At 47.4% G+C, this 17,160-nt stretch overlaps 1 protein-coding gene across 1 annotated transcript in view; it reads right to left on the bottom strand.

Annotated features, from left to right (window-relative positions):
• Positions 1-17,160, bottom strand: part of VPS13A (vacuolar protein sorting 13 homolog A) — a 314,889-nt gene that overhangs the window by 192,947 nt on the left and 104,782 nt on the right. The window contains 4 exon segments of the mRNA XM_088464073.1: positions 12,639-12,777; positions 13,739-13,856; positions 13,993-14,125; positions 16,145-16,281. Coding sequence (XP_088320199.1) covers positions 12,639-12,777; positions 13,739-13,856; positions 13,993-14,125; positions 16,145-16,281 — 527 coding nt within the window.

The following is a 17,160-nucleotide window of genomic DNA, read 5'->3' as shown; positions in this document are numbered from 1 at the left end:
GTCTCCGCCCCAGAAAGACTTCAGCATCGGCGCTGCGCTCTTGTGCCTGCCGGAAGTCGGTCATATGCCATCGCCGGGTCATTTGTCCGCCGTCCGGCCAGTGAGGATGGACAGGGCCCCCAATAGAGTCAGAACGAGCTTGTAGCTCGAGTCCATCGAACAGCCGAGCCATTGTGGGTGGTGACCCAAGGCCCTGAAGTCGAAAAGCAATGTTACAGCACCTCAGCCCAGGAGACTAGGAGCCGTGGTCACAATGAGCCAATCCCGAAGAACCAAAGATTGGACCTGGAGTAGAAGAATAGAAAACCCTCTACCAATGGAGAGTGACGAGTGCTGTCAGACAGAAAGGGAGACGAGGGATGCCGAGCAAACCCTTTACAATTTGGAGAATTACTCCCTGGGACTCTCACGAGTAGAACCTGGTCCACAGAATGGTCTCTAAGTAGAGACCATCATTCCCAACAACTGAATGTTCCACAAGGTCGATGGACGAGGCTCTGACCGAACCATTGACCAAGGTTGGTCCGTTGACTGTCAGCACCAAGAAAAACATAGCTGGAGAAGAGGTGTCGGAGGCCACCCCCAGAACTTAAGGTGCAGACAAGGAAGCAAGGGAGACCGTGCAAAAGTCGGGACACAGCACTGATACGAAAGTACTTGAAACGAGTGACTTAGGAACGTCCGTAATTGTGAAGCCTAAGTATCCTTCACAAACAAAACCCGTAACAACAATAATAATAAAATCTACCAGAATAACATATAGATAATTATTATCTATCTGTGATTGTCTGAGCAGTGGTAATAATGCTACCTGATTAGGGATGTTGTTAACATTGCAACAACACTATTCATTGGCAGCACAGCCTAAAGTAACTTTATCATGCTTGTACTAGTTTAGAAGTGATAGCACTAGAAATATATGGTGTGGTAATAATGCTACTTGAGTAGGGATAATGTTAACATTGCAGTAATATTATTCATTGGCAGCACAGCTTAAAGTGATTTGTGAGCTTCATATAAATCGATCATGTCAGAATAAAACTGATATTATACAGCAGTATTAGTGTGACGCTATTCTATGCTCACAAACCAATGTGTATTATATTAAGTGAATAAATTGTGACACATGAGACAGCAAAAGATAAAAAGTATTGTGATGTGATTGTCTGACCTGTAAAGGATTGAACCAGCAGTTATGCCTTATATTAAAGGAGGGCATTATTGCTGAAGTTTTCACAAGCCACTCAAGTAGATGTGATATTATTACCACCATTATTAGTGAATTCCTTAATTAATTTAGTTTTATGACCATCAAGGAGCATTTATATGTAGGTTATTAGATATATTGAATATACATATTTCATATAATTTTGCTCCGGTTCAACACAGTACATTGCTTTCATAATACTGGGAAATTGAAATGGTGGACCCTGCTTTTTTATACACTATTTGTTCACATTTTTCTATCTTTATATACTAATCTATATGTATGTTTATTAATTCAATACATTTAGTTTTGACCTCTATTTTTCACTGTACCATTCCCAGTGAATGGAATTTTTAGTATAATAACTACCGTATATACTCGAGTATAAGCTGAGTTTTTCAGCACATTTTTTGTGCTGAAAAAGCACCCCCTCGGCTTATACTCGAGTCATGCCCGCATGGTACGCTGCTGAGTAGCGTACCATGCGGGCCGCGGTGCAGACTGTGTCACTGTGACACAGCCTGCACCGCGTGTGTAGCGCTGACCGGACGGAGCCGGCAGCTATGTGTTTGGTGTAATCAGCAGCCGCTGAGAGTCTGTCAGACTCTCAGCGGCTACTGCTGCTCCCACTGCGGGAGCCATCTTCCGGCTCCCGCAGTGGGTAATGGGAGAGACGTCGTCATGACGTCGTCTCTCCCATTATGCAAAGCGGCGGAGGAGCCTGTAGCAGCGGCGGGACCAGGAGCGGGGTTACAGGTAAGTGTTTTTTTTTTTTTACATTTCTTTCTGCTGGGGGGGGGGGGGGGTACTACCAGGGGGGGATATCGCTACTGGGGGCACTACCAGAGGGGGGGGATTAATAATGGGGGAACTACCAGGGGGGGAATGTTGCTACTGGGGACACTACCAGGGAGGGGGGGAATACTGGGGGCACTACCAGGGGGGATGTTGCTACTGGGGGCACTACCAGGGGGGGTTAATACTGGGGGCACTACCAGGGGGGGATATTGCTACTGGGGGCACTACCAGGGGGGGCATTAATACTGGGGGCACTACCAGGGGGGGATGTTGCTACTGGGGGCACTACCAGGGGGGGTTAATACTGGGGGCACTACCAGGGGGGGTTAATACTGGGGGCACTACCAGAGGGGGGATATTGCTACTGGGGGCACTACCAGGGGGGGGATTAATATTGGGGGCACTACCAGGGGGGATGTTGCTACTGGGGGCACTATCAGGGGGGGGATTAATACTGGGGGCACTACCAGGGGGGGAATATTGCTACTGGGGGCACTACCAGGGGGGGGTATTACTACTGGGGGCACTACCAGGGGGGGATATTACTACTGGGGGCACTACCAGGGGGGGTTACTACTGGGGGCACTACCAGGGGGGGATTACTACTGGGGATAGTACCAGAGGGGGGATTACTACCAGTAGCTGCTGCATTTCCCACCCTAGGCTTATACTCGAGTCAATAAGTTTTCCCAGTTTTTTGTGGTAAAATTAGGTACCTCGGCTTATATTCGGGTCGACTTATACTCGAGTATATACGGTAATAAAAGTCAAGTTTTAATGTATTGATTTTGTGCATGTGCGCCCATCTCTAACAACCCCTAGCCTCTTTTTGTTTATTACTGAACACATAACTGTCTGAGCTGGAGTCAGACACACTACCTTGTGCCACAAGGTCTCTTATAGGAAGCTGGTTGAAATGCGGACGCTGCACGCTGTAAAGCATGGAGCCAGAGCGCGACATACCGTGGCTAGGAAGATAACCCTATATAGAGAAAGAAGCCTGTGCCAGAGAAGAGGGAATACCCAAGCCTGAACTTGGTTTCCTTGTGAAGTGCCTAGTGCATAGCAGCCCTCTAAAACGTGCCCTATTCTGTGAAGCACTTAAAGAACACTGGAATTGTGGGATTGTCAGGGGGAGGAGTTTAAAATTTAAAGCTACAGTTTAATTTAAGTGCCAGCTCCAGCCCCAACCTACAATCCTTTTGTCCTGTGTTCCCCAGTCTTGTTGCAAGAGAAAAGCTCCACAGTCCAGCTAGCAGTTACTTAAGTAGAAGGCAGGCTGTTGTTCCAGGGTTTATTTATGATCCTTAAGGATCGGATCAAATACCATAGGATAAAAAAATCCTCCAGTAATAAATAATTCAAGCAGCAGAGGAAGTCATCTTTTTTTCAACTTGTTCGTGCAATAAAACATTTGGCTTTGATGTCTACATCTACACATTTGCTAGGTTGCTTTTAGGTTCTCATAGGCTACCAATGATCTCTTATAAAAAAAAAATACATGTTCTTTGATTGCAAGAAAAATATGAGATATGGTAAGAACTTACCCTTGTTATCTCTATTTCTACGAAGTCCATAGGGTTCCACAGGATACCTTGGGGTATAGGTGTGACGTCAGTCATCGGGCACCAAAGAGTTAAGCTTTCAGCCTCCCAGGATGCACTAGGTCCCCCTCCTATACCACGCCCCCGAGCCAAGGCATCTCAGTTAGTTACCAAGCCATAGGCCGGAGGAGGAGAAGGAAGAGAGAGAACAAAGATCTGGACACATACAAGAATCACATTCTCACCAGAGGGAGACGGAAAACCGGTGACCAGAGCAAAGCCCATCTGCAGCACAGGTGCGACAGGGCGGGAGTCCTGTGGAACCCTATGGACTTCGTAGAAATAGAGATAACAAGGGTAAGTTCTTACCATATCTCATATTTTCTACTTCAGGGTCCATAGGGTATCCACAGGATACCTTGGGGATGTCCCAAAGCAGTATCCTTTAAGGGTGGGGACGCTCCTGTGCAGAAAGGAGAATCCGCCGACCGAAGGAAGCATCCCGAGAGGCGAAGGTGTCAAACCTGTAATACCTCACGAAGGTATGGACAGAGGACCACGTAGCAGCCTTGCAGATCTGGACTGCAGAGGCACCACGTCGAGCTGCCCACGAAGGACCCACAGACCTAGTGGAATGAGCCTTCACAGAAAGAGGAACCGGCAGGCCTTCATGAAGATAAGCTTCTGAAATCGCCATACGGATCCAGGCTGCCAAAGTCTGCTTTGAAGCAGGCCAACCCTTTTTACGGAAGCCATAGAGGACAAACAAGGCGTCCGACTTCCTAAACGAAGAAGTGCGGTCAACATAAGTCCTTAAGGCCCGCACAACATCCAAAGAGGCCTCACCCACGGAAAGACCCGGTGAGTTAAAGGCTGGAACAACGATTTCCTCGTTAACATGAAACTGGGAAACAACTTTGGGAAGAAACTCGGGCCGAGTGCGGAGCACTGCCTTGTTCCCATGAAAAACCAAGAAAGGGGGTCTACAAGAAAGAGCCCCTAACTCAGAAACACGTCTGGCCGAAGCAATAGCCAGAAGGAAAACAGTCTTAGCTGTTAGCCATTTAAGATCCACTGAGCCCAGTGGTTCAAACGGCGGTCCTTGGAGAGCCCTCAGGACCACAGCCAAATCCCAAGGTGCCACAGGTGGAACAAAGGGCGGCTGAATGCGGAGAACACCTTGCATAAAGGTGCGCACATCCGGGATTGTAGCAATCCTACGGTGAAACCAAACAGACAGGGCCGAAACCTGTACCTTCAAAGAAGCAAGGCGAAGCCCATGATCTAGTCCCGCTTGTAGGAAGGCGAGAATCCGAGACAGACGAAACTCCCTCAGTGCATAACCTCTCGGTCGACACCACTGGAAGAACGTATGCCACACGCGATGGTATATCCTCGCGGAAGACGGTTTCCGAGCTCGCAACATGGTACGCACCACAGAGCTGGAAAACCCCCGGGACCTCAGCATGGCCGTCTCAACAGCCACGCCGTCAAAGACAGCCGAGTCAGGACCGGGTGAAGACAAGGACCCTGAGACAGAAGGTCCGGTCGTATCGGCAACCGCAGAGGACTGTCCACGGACAGACCCTGAAGGTCTGAGAACCAGTGCCGTCTGGGCCACGCGGGAGCTATCAACAGGAGCTTCCCTCCTTCCTGTTTGAATTTCCGGATTACCCGTGGAAGAAGGGAGACCGGAGGGAACCGGTATGCGAACCGGAACGTCCACCGGACGGACAGAGCTTCCACCATAGACGCCCCTTAGTCTCTTGAGCGAGACCCGTACACCGGCAACTTGTTGTTGTGCCGGGACGCCATGAGGTCGATCTCTGGAAGACCCCACCTGTCCACCAGCAGTTGAAAAACGTCCGGGTGCAGGGACCATTCCCCCGGATGAACGTCCTGGTGACTTAGAAAGTCCGCCTCCCAATTTAGCACTCCCGGGATGAAGACCGCTGATATGGCCGGAAGATTGCGCTCCGCCCAAACCAGGATCCGAGAGACTCTACGAGAGCCGCCCGACTGCGGGTTCCTCCCTGCCTGTTTATGTAGGCCACGGTGGTAGCGTTGTCCGACTGGACCTGTACCGGGTGACCCTGGAGAAACCGATGTGCCTGCTGGAGAGCATTGAAGACCGCACGGATTTCCAAGATATTTATGGGAAGCTCCGCTTCTGTCGGCGTCCACCTGCCCTGGAACAAGTGTGGACCCAAAACCGCTCCCCAGCCCCGAAGAATGGCGTCCGTTGTCAACAGGACCCAATTTGGAACCCAGAACGGACGTCCCTTGTTGAGGTGGGTCGTCTGTAACCACCAAGCAAGGGACAGGCGAACCTCCGGGGTGAGCACAATCGTCTGGGACTTCAGAGACTGAGGCAGCCCGTTCCACTTGGACAGGATCAGGTGCTGCAGAGGTCTGGAGTGAAACTGGGCGTATTCCACCATGTCGAACACAGACACCATGGAGCCCAGTAACCTCATCGCCGAGTGTAGGGACACCCGGCGGCTGTGCAGACAACTGCGCACCCTTGACTGTAAAGCAGAGATCTTGTCCTCCGTCACGAAGATCCTTTGCTGTCCCGAGTCCAATAAGGCTCCAAGATGCAGATTAGAGTGGACTTCTGCCAGTTGATTAGCCAGCCGTGCCGTTGCAGCAGTGCAATGGTCAGGCCCAAGTGGCGTAACAGGAGCTCTGGAGATCCTGCCACCAATAACAGGTCGTCCAAGTACGGCAACATGCGGACTCCCTGCAGCCGCAGGGAAGCCGCCATGACCGCCATCACCTTGGTGAAAACCCGTGGTGCTGTCGCCAGGCCAAAAGGTAACTCCCGAAACTGGAAGTGGTCGCTGCGGATTGCAAACCTGAGGAACTGTTGATGGCGCAAAAGAATAGGGACATGCAGGTAAGCGTCCTGTATGTCCAATGACACCATGCAGTCCCCAGGTTCCAGCGCCAGAATGATGGACCGTAGGGTCTCCATCCGAAACTTCGGTACCTGCAAAGACTTGTTGAGTGCTTTGAGGTTGAGAATCGGACGATACGACCCATTGGGTTTCTGTACCAAAAAAAGATTTGAATAGAAACCCTGGCCCCTCTGGGAGAATGGAACAGGCACTATAACTCCAGCCTGGAGCATAGTGTGCAATACCTTCCGCAGCTCCGTAGCCTTGTTCCGGTCTGATGGTAGACCCGTGGTGAAGAATCGAGCCGGGGGTCTGTGCCGGAAGGAGAGGGCGTACCCGTGGGAGACCACCTCCAGAACCCAAGTGTCTGTCGTAGTGGTCGACCAACACTGGGCGAACTGCAGCAGGCGGCCTCCCACCCTGGGATCCCCCAAAGGGAGGCCCGGACCATCAGGCCGCAAGCTTGTCATCTGGCTTGGGGGCCGGACGTCTGGTACTCCATGCCTGCTTCCGGGGCTTGACCGATTTCTTAGGGCCAGCCTGTCGAGGAAACGACTGTGGTTTGGGCCTGCACTGGGCCCTAGATGACCGAAAGGACGATGGTCCAGAACCAGAAGGAGCAGCGGCCGACGGGAGACAAGCCGATTTGGCTGCCGCCAGCGTGGCCACAATCTTATCCAGATCCGGACCGAAGAGAACTTCTCCGGTAAACGGCAACGCCTCCAGACCCTTTTTGGAATCTGCGTCCGCCTTCCAGGATCGCAGCCACAAGGTGCGACGAGCAGCTACCGCTGCTGAAGAAATCCTAGACACCAGAGTACTAATGTCTAGGGCCGCCTCGTTGATGTAGGTGGCCGAATCACGGAGATTGCCAATCAACTCCGCCTGTTCGGCCGGACAGTCGGAATCAAAAGAAGCCTCTAATGAATCCGCCCAGCGCTCCGTGCTGCCCCCCCCGTAAGGGAATAAGCGGACTTCAGGCAGATCTCCACCTTGCGGTCCGTAGCATCCTTAAGGGAGGACATGGATGGCATCGGCAATGTGGCACTACGGACAAGACGGGTCACGTGAGAATCCACCTGTGGAGGGGATTCCCACTTTGCAAAATAATTATCCGCGAACGGATAAGTACTTAGATTTAGCCGCTGGGGGAACTTCGTCCTCAATCACCAAGGCTGTGCGGACCGCCCGAATAAGTCCAGGAATATATACTTTGGACTTAGCATCAGCGTCCTTAGCATGGAGAGGTTCCTGATCGTAAGGATCCAGAATCTCCCCATCATCAGACGTCCCCTCGTCATCCTCATAAGGAGCCAACAGAGACGCCACCGGCCGTTTATGCGGCCGCATCACAGACTCCCCTTGCAACACATCCGACAAGTTCTGTACAGAACTCGTCAGGGAGTTAACCCACGCTGGCTCCTGAGAAACCGGGAGTGGGGAAATAGGGAGACTGTGGGGTACCACCAATTGTCGTGGGAAACCCTGCATGGGTGACGACACCACTGACTGCTGGGACAAACCCATCGGTGTAAACGCGGGCTGCGGAGCTAACTGGCCCACTAAGGCTGTAAGCGCTTGAGCGAAACAAGCCCAGGGCGGCTCCTGTACCGGTGCTGTAACCGTAAGAGGCCGCGCCATAGACAAACACTGCCGGCAGAGGCCCTCCGCGCTACCCTCCCCCTCCGCTAACGGTACTTTACACGTAGTACACTGTAGCCGGAGGGGAAAATCACTTTCAGACATGATGGCACCACGTATGTGACCCCTCTCACCAATTATATATTTAAGAGGCGAGAGACCACCCTGCAGCACCGCACCGCAAGGGCTTAGCAGAAAAAACAGGGACAGTATAAAGCTGACAGTTTAGAAAAAAAGTTACAGGCAGCAGCGCTAGCACAGTCACATACAATGCAGAGAAATAACAATTCCTGCACTAACAGCGCTGATCACTCAACTACACAGACACAGGGCCTGGTAGGACACAGCGCTGCATACAGAGACCTGACCACAGCGGAGGAGAGGTATGCGGGGGGACCCAGACCACGATGCTTCCAATGCAGGCTTCCAGCAGCGTTCACCATGCTTCAGAAAAGATGGCCACCGAGGAGCAGAGAGAAGGCTGGCCTGGGGGAGGAGCGCTGACACAGGGCCAGTCAGCACAGTGCAGAGAGGGCTGTGTGCAGCGGGAGAGGCGCCGGCTGTGAGACAGGGAAGGCGCGCTTCCCTGGCATGCATTTAACCCCTGGGACGCCGCAGCGCTACCGCTCTGCTGCGGTCCGCTGTCCCAGGGGGTAGTGGAAGCGCAGGTTGGTCGCCTGGCTCCACGCTGGAGCCAGTCCCCAGGGAGCCCCCTGCCTGGGGACTTAGGACCATGTGATCAGCGGGGACCCCCCGCGGGACCCCGCTGCTTACCTCTGTCCCCCTTGAATCCGGCCATGGTCCGGAACATCTGGGGTCACCGCTAGCTGTGACCCCAGATGTCCACCAGCATCCCCGGATCAGTACCGGCGTTCTGGTACCGGCGGGGTGTAGGGAAGACAGCATGGACGTCAGGACTGACTGTCCATGCTGTTCATCCAGATGTGCAGCCACAGCTGCATGAAGAAAAAGCTTCAGGGGCTCTTCTAAGCCCCCCTCTAGCAGGTGCCTCCGACTCCGGCCGGGCACCAAAAGAAACTGGGATGCCTTGGCTCGGGGGCGGGGTATAGGAGGGGGACCTAGTGCATCCTGGGAGGCTGAAAGCTTAACTCTTTGGTGCCCGATGACTGACGTCACACCTATACCCCAAGGTATCCTGTGGATACCCTATGGACCCTGAAGTAGAAAAAATACTTTAGTAACTTATAAACACAGCTAATATATATACAGTATATACAGTTAGGTGCATAAAATTTGGGACATTCACATAATGTTCATATTTTGGCCTCTATTCACTGGAGAGCTCAGCAACACCAAAAGACCCGGAAGACCACGGAAAACAACTGTGGTGGATGACAGAAGAATTATTTCCCTGGTGAAGAAAAACCCCTTCACAACAGTTGGCCAAATCAAGATCACTCTCCAGGAGGTAGGTGTATATGTGTCAAAGTCAACAATCAAGAGAAGACTTCACAAGAGTGAATATAGAGGGATCACCACAAGATGTAAACCATTGGTGAGCCACAAAAACAGGAAGACCAGATTAGAGGTTTCCAAACACCATCTAAAAAAGCCATTACAGTTCTGGAACAACATCCTATGGATAGATGAGACAAAGATCAACTTGTACCAGAGTGATGGGAAGAGAAGAGTATGCAGAAGGAAAGCAACTGCTCATGATCCCAAACATACCACCTCATCAGTGGAGCATGGTGGTGGTATTGTCATGGCGTGGGCATGTATGGCTGCCAATGGAACTGGTTCCCTTCTATTTATTGAGACAAAACTGAAGGGAAAATGCCCCCAGAACAAGCAGGAACTGAAGACATTTGCAGTAGAGGCCTGGCAGAGCATCACCAGGGATGAAACCAAGCATCTGGTGATGTCTATGTGTTCCAGACTTCGGGCTGTAATTGCCTGCAAAGGATTTGCAACAAAGTATTAAAGAGTGAAATTAGATTTAGGATTGTTTAGTTTGTCCCATTACTTTTGGCACCTTAAAAAGTGGGAGGTACATATAGAAACCGTTGTAATTCCTACACCGTTCACCTGATTTGGATGTAATTACCCTCAAATTAAATCTGAAAGTCTGCAGTTAAAGCACATCTTGTTTGTTTCATTTCAAAGCCATTGTGGTGGTGAATAGAGGCCAAATATGAAAATTCTGTCAATGTCCCAATATTTATGCACCTGACTGTATATATAGATCAGATGTGAATATGTAAAAAAATGCAGTGGTACTCTGGGGTTTAATGAAGCAGATGCGATTATATTTTCAAATCATGCAACATGTAGCCGACGTTTCGGAGCCACAACGCCCCTTTGAAAACGTTGGCTACATAGCTTCTTCATTAAACCCCGGAGTGCAGCTGCATTTTTTTTACCTATTCACATCTGATTTGGAGAGCACCCGGGTATTGATATATATTATAAGGGCACAGTTGTGCCCTTATATTAAGGCTGTATCAAAAGAAACTTATTTCTCCATAGAGAATTCCGAAGGGGGGGGGGCAGGGTGTCTAAGAGGCTACACCTCAAAAGCTATAGGAGGTACACAGTTGAAATTTGGTAGGGCCGGGTAACACTGTCGCACGGTGCTGCATGCCAAATTTCAGAGCAAAAACATAAAAAATTAGCATTTGGGAGTAATCTAAAGCTCCAATTGTCACTTTTTTCTGACATTCTCAATTAGGAACCCTTTTCTGCTATAGTCTATGGGGAATTTTTGGGAAGGCATAACTCAGGGTAGGGGTGGAATTTAGACTTGGGGTTTGTTTTATTAGGTAGCTATTGTGCCAGGGTACATGCTTTTGTGGTTCAGGTAAATTAGAAAGTTACAGTTTTTAAACTATTACCTCAAGAATGCGCTATTGTAGAGATTGGACTTTTCAACTTGTTGCGCAGCCGCAGTAGGAGCCTCCAGCAGGTGTAATAACTATGGCTTCACTTAGGTGCAGCAAGATGGCCGTCGTTTGCGTGTGGCAGTGGGGGCTGGGACCGGGGGTCAGGAAGCCGCCGGCGTTTGCTGAGGCCAGGATACGAGGGAGAGGGGATAGGGGTTAGAGAGGGCATTAGCTGCGGCCGGGAACCACGGACGGTAGTGGGCGTTAGCGGCGTCGGTGCGGGCGTCGGTAGCGCAGGCGTTAGGACCAGAGGGAGGTAGCAGCACACAAATGCAGGCTCGGATCTGGAAGATCCGTGATACCTGCATCTGTGTTTAAAAAAAACAAACACAGAAGCAGGGACGGATCAGTAAGACCCGTCTGTGCTTCTGTGTTTAAAAATAAAAACAGTGTAAATAAAAATGTAAAAAAAATGTCGTGGCCCCCTCCCCAAAAAACCAACCAGCCCCGGGCTATGGAACCCCTGTACTGGTTGTGCTAAATACAGGGGACAAATAACGTAGGGGTCCCCCATATTAAGCACAACCAGCACCAGGCTTTTCAGAACCTGTTCTGGTTGCCAAAATACGGGGGAGAAATGACATAGGGGTCCCCCCGTATTTAGCACAACCAGCACAGGGCTCTGAGCCGGTCCTGGTTCTGGAAATACAGGGGGAAAAATGCATAGGGCCCCCCATGTATTTCCCAGAACCAGCACCGGACCCTTTCTAGCGTGCTAGGTGGGGGTTGATGCCACAGCCAGGGGAGCCCTTTCAGCGGGCTCCCCAGCCGAAACATCACCCCTGACCGCTAGTCAGCCCAGGCCGGGGATCCCTGCTGTATGTTATTATTATTGTTATTACCAGTTATTTATATAGTGCACACATATTCCGCTTTACAGAGAATATTTGGACATTCACATCAGTCCTTGCCCCAGTGGTAAATTCCCTACCACATGCTCACACACACACACACACACACACACACACACTAGGGTTAATTTGTGTTGGGAGCCAATTAACCTACCAGTATATTTTTGGAGTGTGGGAGGAAACCGGAGTACCCGGAGGAAACCCACGCAAGCAGTATACATATATATATATCCAACCAGTAACCCAGCACACTCCTTTTAGAGAAATAACTGATGCCGCGGTGCCAGCTTTTAACAACAATACATCTCCCCAATGGCGGCACTCAGCGGTCTAATTATCAAACAATAAATGAAAAGCACACCAGTGCTATAAGCAATGTTTCGGGCTTTAATCGCCCGTCGTCAGGCTACAAATCATACCATATATATATATATATATATATATATATATATGTATATATATATATATATAAACACACAGTTGGAGAGGAACAGCACTCCAAGCAGAAAAATTATCATTAACTATAGTAGTTTATTTGCACATAAACAGCAAAGTTTTGGATCTGTATTAGCCCTTTTATCAAGTTGTGATACACTTGTTAAAGGATTTAATACTTAACAAAGGGTGTCATACAGATCCGGCACCCAGCTATTTGACTTCCCAGTCTGGATATATTGAAAGTGTATGAAGTACCTCTTCTACTCCAGCCCAGTTTAGAATATCTTATAAAACAAAGTGTACACACAACTATAAGCAGACATTGAGACATAAATACATTTACAAGTCATACTAACTGGAACTTTTTGGGGAGAAGCCGATGGTGCAGGAGGAGACTCTGGTTTAGGAATGCTGTCAATTAATTCCAGTATACCTCTGAGCTTCTGATCAGATATCTGCACAGAAAGCAAAGGCAGTTCTCCGAACAGTTTAAATCTGGGGAAATAAAAGCAGAGGACCAAAATATTTTTATACAGTAAATTTGCACATGTATTATTAAATAGTATCCATGTCCTTTAGTTGCCACAAGTTATTTCAGAATATCTCTAAATATTGGTTTGGTTTCTACATACAGTATTCTATCTCAATGTACTCTGGATAACATATCAATTGCCAACTGACAAAGGGTCTGGCTACTATACTGTCGCTTTGGAGCTAATTTCAGCTTTTGAAAGGGGTTATGCTCAACTCCAGAGCAAGTCTAATGGAAGATACTTTCGGTGAAATAGAGCCAAAACAGTGGACAAGAGGCTGACTCCCTGCCATTGTGTTCAATGTAAAAGATGTGATTTATATTCAAGATAACTAAACCAATCTGGACTGGTTAAAGAGAAAGGGAACGGGATTTCCTCTGCCAACATGTATGTAAAACTGTATAAGCCACCTTGAAAGCTCTTTCTTTATGTGTAGTTATACTTAACAGCTATACTTGAGCAATAAACACTACTATTACTACATATCCTGCTAGAATTCAGGCAAGATGCCTCTATCTGCTAAAACCCTAAGGCTTCCAGTAAAAAAGTGTACTGTGTAATTAACACTCAGGGGTGTATTTACTAAAGTGCGGGTTTTTAGAAGTGGAGATGTTGCCCATAGCAACCAATCAGATTCTATTTAACATTTACCTAGCACATTCGAGAAGTTAAAAGCTAGAATCTGATTGGTTGCTATGGGCAACATCTCCATTTCTAAAAACCCGCACTTTAGGAAATTTAGCCCTTTGACTTTACTGTGTTGATCCCAGGATCCTAAGTCAACGCTATGATATACAGAACAGACAGTAAACAAAAAAGAGGAAAACACATTATAATGTATAATAAACTGGCCATGTTTCAATTGTTATTAGTCATGATAGCCAGTAAGTAACAGGGGTCATGTTAAGAACAAGTAAGCTTACTTTGGCATCCTGGCATCGGTCACTACCATGGCCCGGCTTAAATCCACCCTGAGATCCATTGGCTCTAGGATATGCTGAGCAGAATGTTTCTGTGTACGAGCTTCTTTCCAGTTCTCATCTAAGAAAAACAATGTATACGAAACTTAGGAGCGAAGTACCTCGTGGGTTAAGTTAAGTTAGGTGGTATTCAGCAACACTTGATTAAATATGGATCAGATCAGTTTAAAACTTCTTAAACAAAGCAAATGACTTACAATTTCTGCTGTACAGTAGCTGCATGCAGCAAAGTTGTACATCAAAACTCTCATAGGCTCTTGACATTATATCTTCAATTGTGTTCTGCCCTACTTTCAGCTGGGGAAGGTTGGAACGACTTTTGCTGGTCATCTCAAGAAAAAAGAACAAAAACCTTCTTTACAAAATATTGTGTTAGTGGCGAAGATATTTTTTTAAATGATATAGAACCTAAAAAAGTATATAGTAAATGTTTCCGAAATTTTAACACTTTTGATGAAGCAAAAAGCAGACTACTTTTAATGGCCAAATAGGAAGTTGTTCCTTTGTAACACTATACATAGTTTACCGTCTCATGTAAGCCTATGAGGGACAGGAGGATTATCTTTTCTCCAACACACCGCACACTGCCCAATGCAATCCACCTAATGTGTTAATATACCCTGGTATTCATTTGATAAAGTGCTGGCAGCAGAATATAAGGTGCAAGCGATTTCCCTGATTCCGATGCATTGGAAGTACAAATTGTTCAAATTGTCAAGTGTGTACGCACTATGCGTGTGGTGCGCGCTCCCATGGGGTCGTCACAGCATTGTCAGGTCGGCCCTACATGCAGGACATCCTGACGATGCGGCTGACGACCTCATGCAGCGGAATACGGCAGGGGCCACCATATTGGGCGTTCAGGCACCAGATCGTATAGTGTGTACCGGCCACCTGATATGTCGGTCCATTAGCAGGGGGGGAATAGGTCGCCAGTCACGTCGCTGGGTACACATGTCCTTTAGTGTGTGTCCAGATTTAGGCAGCATTGGGAGCCCCTACAGCAGTTTCCTGCTGGGTTTACATGGCCAGAGAGCAGCAGTGGCTAACTCCCTTCAATGCTTAGCCAGTGCAGGCTCTTGCAGGCCCCAGACTGCAAAGTTCCACATGCAAACTCAAAGAGCTCTGTCTGCAGTAGAAGTAAGACCGTTGCCCCAGTTTTTGGCTACAATTCTTCTGAAGAAGATTTCAGTTTAAAGGGGTAGGCAGACTATGGGGCAGGTCTCCTGGAATATACTTTGGATGGGAGATAAAAAAAAAATCTCCCAGCCCGCAATATGTGGTTAGGTCCTATGAAGCACATGTAAAATAAGTGAATTAGCATGGATTGGTTGAAGGAACATGGGATGTATTAACCTATGCAGACCTGCATTTAAATACTGTATAAATACAGTAGGGTAGCAAAAACCTATGTTAAATATTTAGCCAGCTATATCTATATCTGCTTTTAGTGGGATTTAAAAGTTTTAAGAGCTGTACTTCAGAAATAAACAGTACCCTTTCTAAATAGCCTGCTTCATACCTGCAAGATAAACTCCTATTACTCTGCATGTTAACCTGCAGCTCTAAACCAAAGTTCAAATCTGTCATTTAGCACTTTAAAAATACAATGGAAATTTTTATTCCTGCAGTAGTCTAATTGGAATTAACCAATAAAAAATCTGAATACATAGCCACACTAGGCTTCAGGTACCTGATAAAGATACAGCTCTAAACATCAGCGGCCACATGTAATAGGGTGAGAGTTTAAAAAACATGAGAGTAAACGCTCACACTTTTTAAGCTCGGCCAATGTAATGGAGTCTGAGAACATGCAAATTCATGTTTTTCAGAATCTTTCATGATTTAAACTCTCATCCAGATGTTTTACCATTTTGAAGACAAAACTTGACCAATGTGAGGGTTTACTGATAAACTCTCACCCTATTACATTTGGCCCTATATGTCCACATAGATTACATCTTTATTGTGGCATGTTACACTTATATGTAGATATGCTTATGTATCCCACAGACTTTAGGTGACGCAATTGTATGATACACAAAATCTAAATGTGGCTGTGGTTTGGTACACATGCATAATATGGAAATTAATATAAATACCCTGGAAGCTCTAAATCAGGCCCTATTCATGCACACAGACAAAAAATGGAATGGCTTGGCTCAACATCCAAGTAACATATTGCATTATCTTCTCTTCCAGATAACACTCACTGCGAGGTATAAGGGAAACATACGCAACAGATAGGACAAAGAAAAAAATTGGCATTGCAAACGGACAATTAGAATACACAACACTGATAATTATATTGATATTGTTATTGTATTATATCAAGCAGTAAGCACTAACCTTCAAGCTACCTAAATCCAAAATAAGCAGATTCGAAGTTGTGTCATAAAATCCATTTTGGGGAACAAGGATGTATGACGCCATGAGATCAATTTTTAAATCGAGAACCTTCTGTGTCTCTATAACATAGAGTAGTCCTAGGAAAAATAAATAAAAAAATAAAATAAAACATATTATACCAATCCATATGAAATTAATAGATTAATAATAATAATAATAATTAATAATAGATTAATAATAATAGAGTATGGACATAATGTACTGTATATTTGTATAGTAGGAAATGTGGTCTGAGTTCTAATGGGACAGGAACCAAGCTACAGTATAAGAAAAATTGGGTCTGAAGAGCAAATGACTTGTGTCACATTCCTTCTAAAACACAAGAAAGAAAAAAAGAGACATTTTGTTTACCTGTTAAGTCTCTTTCTTCGAATCCATAGGGGGCACAGGGTTGACACTAAGAATAGCCTGTAGAGGAGAGTCAGGGCACCAAATAGTCAACTGAAAATACCCACAAGCCCAGGCTCCTCTCCTCTATACCCCACCCCCTGCCACTGGACCACAATTTAGTTTGCAAGCCCATGGCAGGAGCGAGGCAGCGGAGAAGGAGAAGTCCACCACACACAGAACCATATAAACCATGGAAAGTACAGCTAGACCAGTCACAAAAGATACGCACCCAGGCAGTCAGGTGCATCAGGGTGGGCGCTCTGTGCCCCCTATGGAGTCTAAGAAAGAGACTTAAAAGGTAAGCAACATAAGTCTAATTTTCTTCTTTCTCCACTAGGGGGCACAGGGATGACACTGGGACGTTTCAAAGCCGCATGGATGGGGACGTTCCTGAGCTGCAGTGAGCACAGACCGTCCAAAGGCGGAGTCCGAGGATGCAATAGTATCAAAAGCGTAAAAGCAGACGAAAGTATGGGCAGACAACGAAAATGCTATGGTGCGTCTACGGAGAGGCCCAGCAGATCTGCGTACCACACTCGCCAAGGCCAATACGGAGCCACCAGGAT

This window comes from Taudactylus pleione, unplaced genomic scaffold (assembly GCF_031769625.1).
Source record: "Taudactylus pleione unplaced genomic scaffold, aTauple2 ptg001573l, whole genome shotgun sequence".
Lineage (NCBI taxonomy): Eukaryota > Metazoa > Chordata > Amphibia > Anura > Myobatrachidae > Taudactylus > Taudactylus pleione.
Note: the sequence above shows the minus strand (reverse complement) of the source record. Positions and strands in the feature narration are given on the sequence as shown.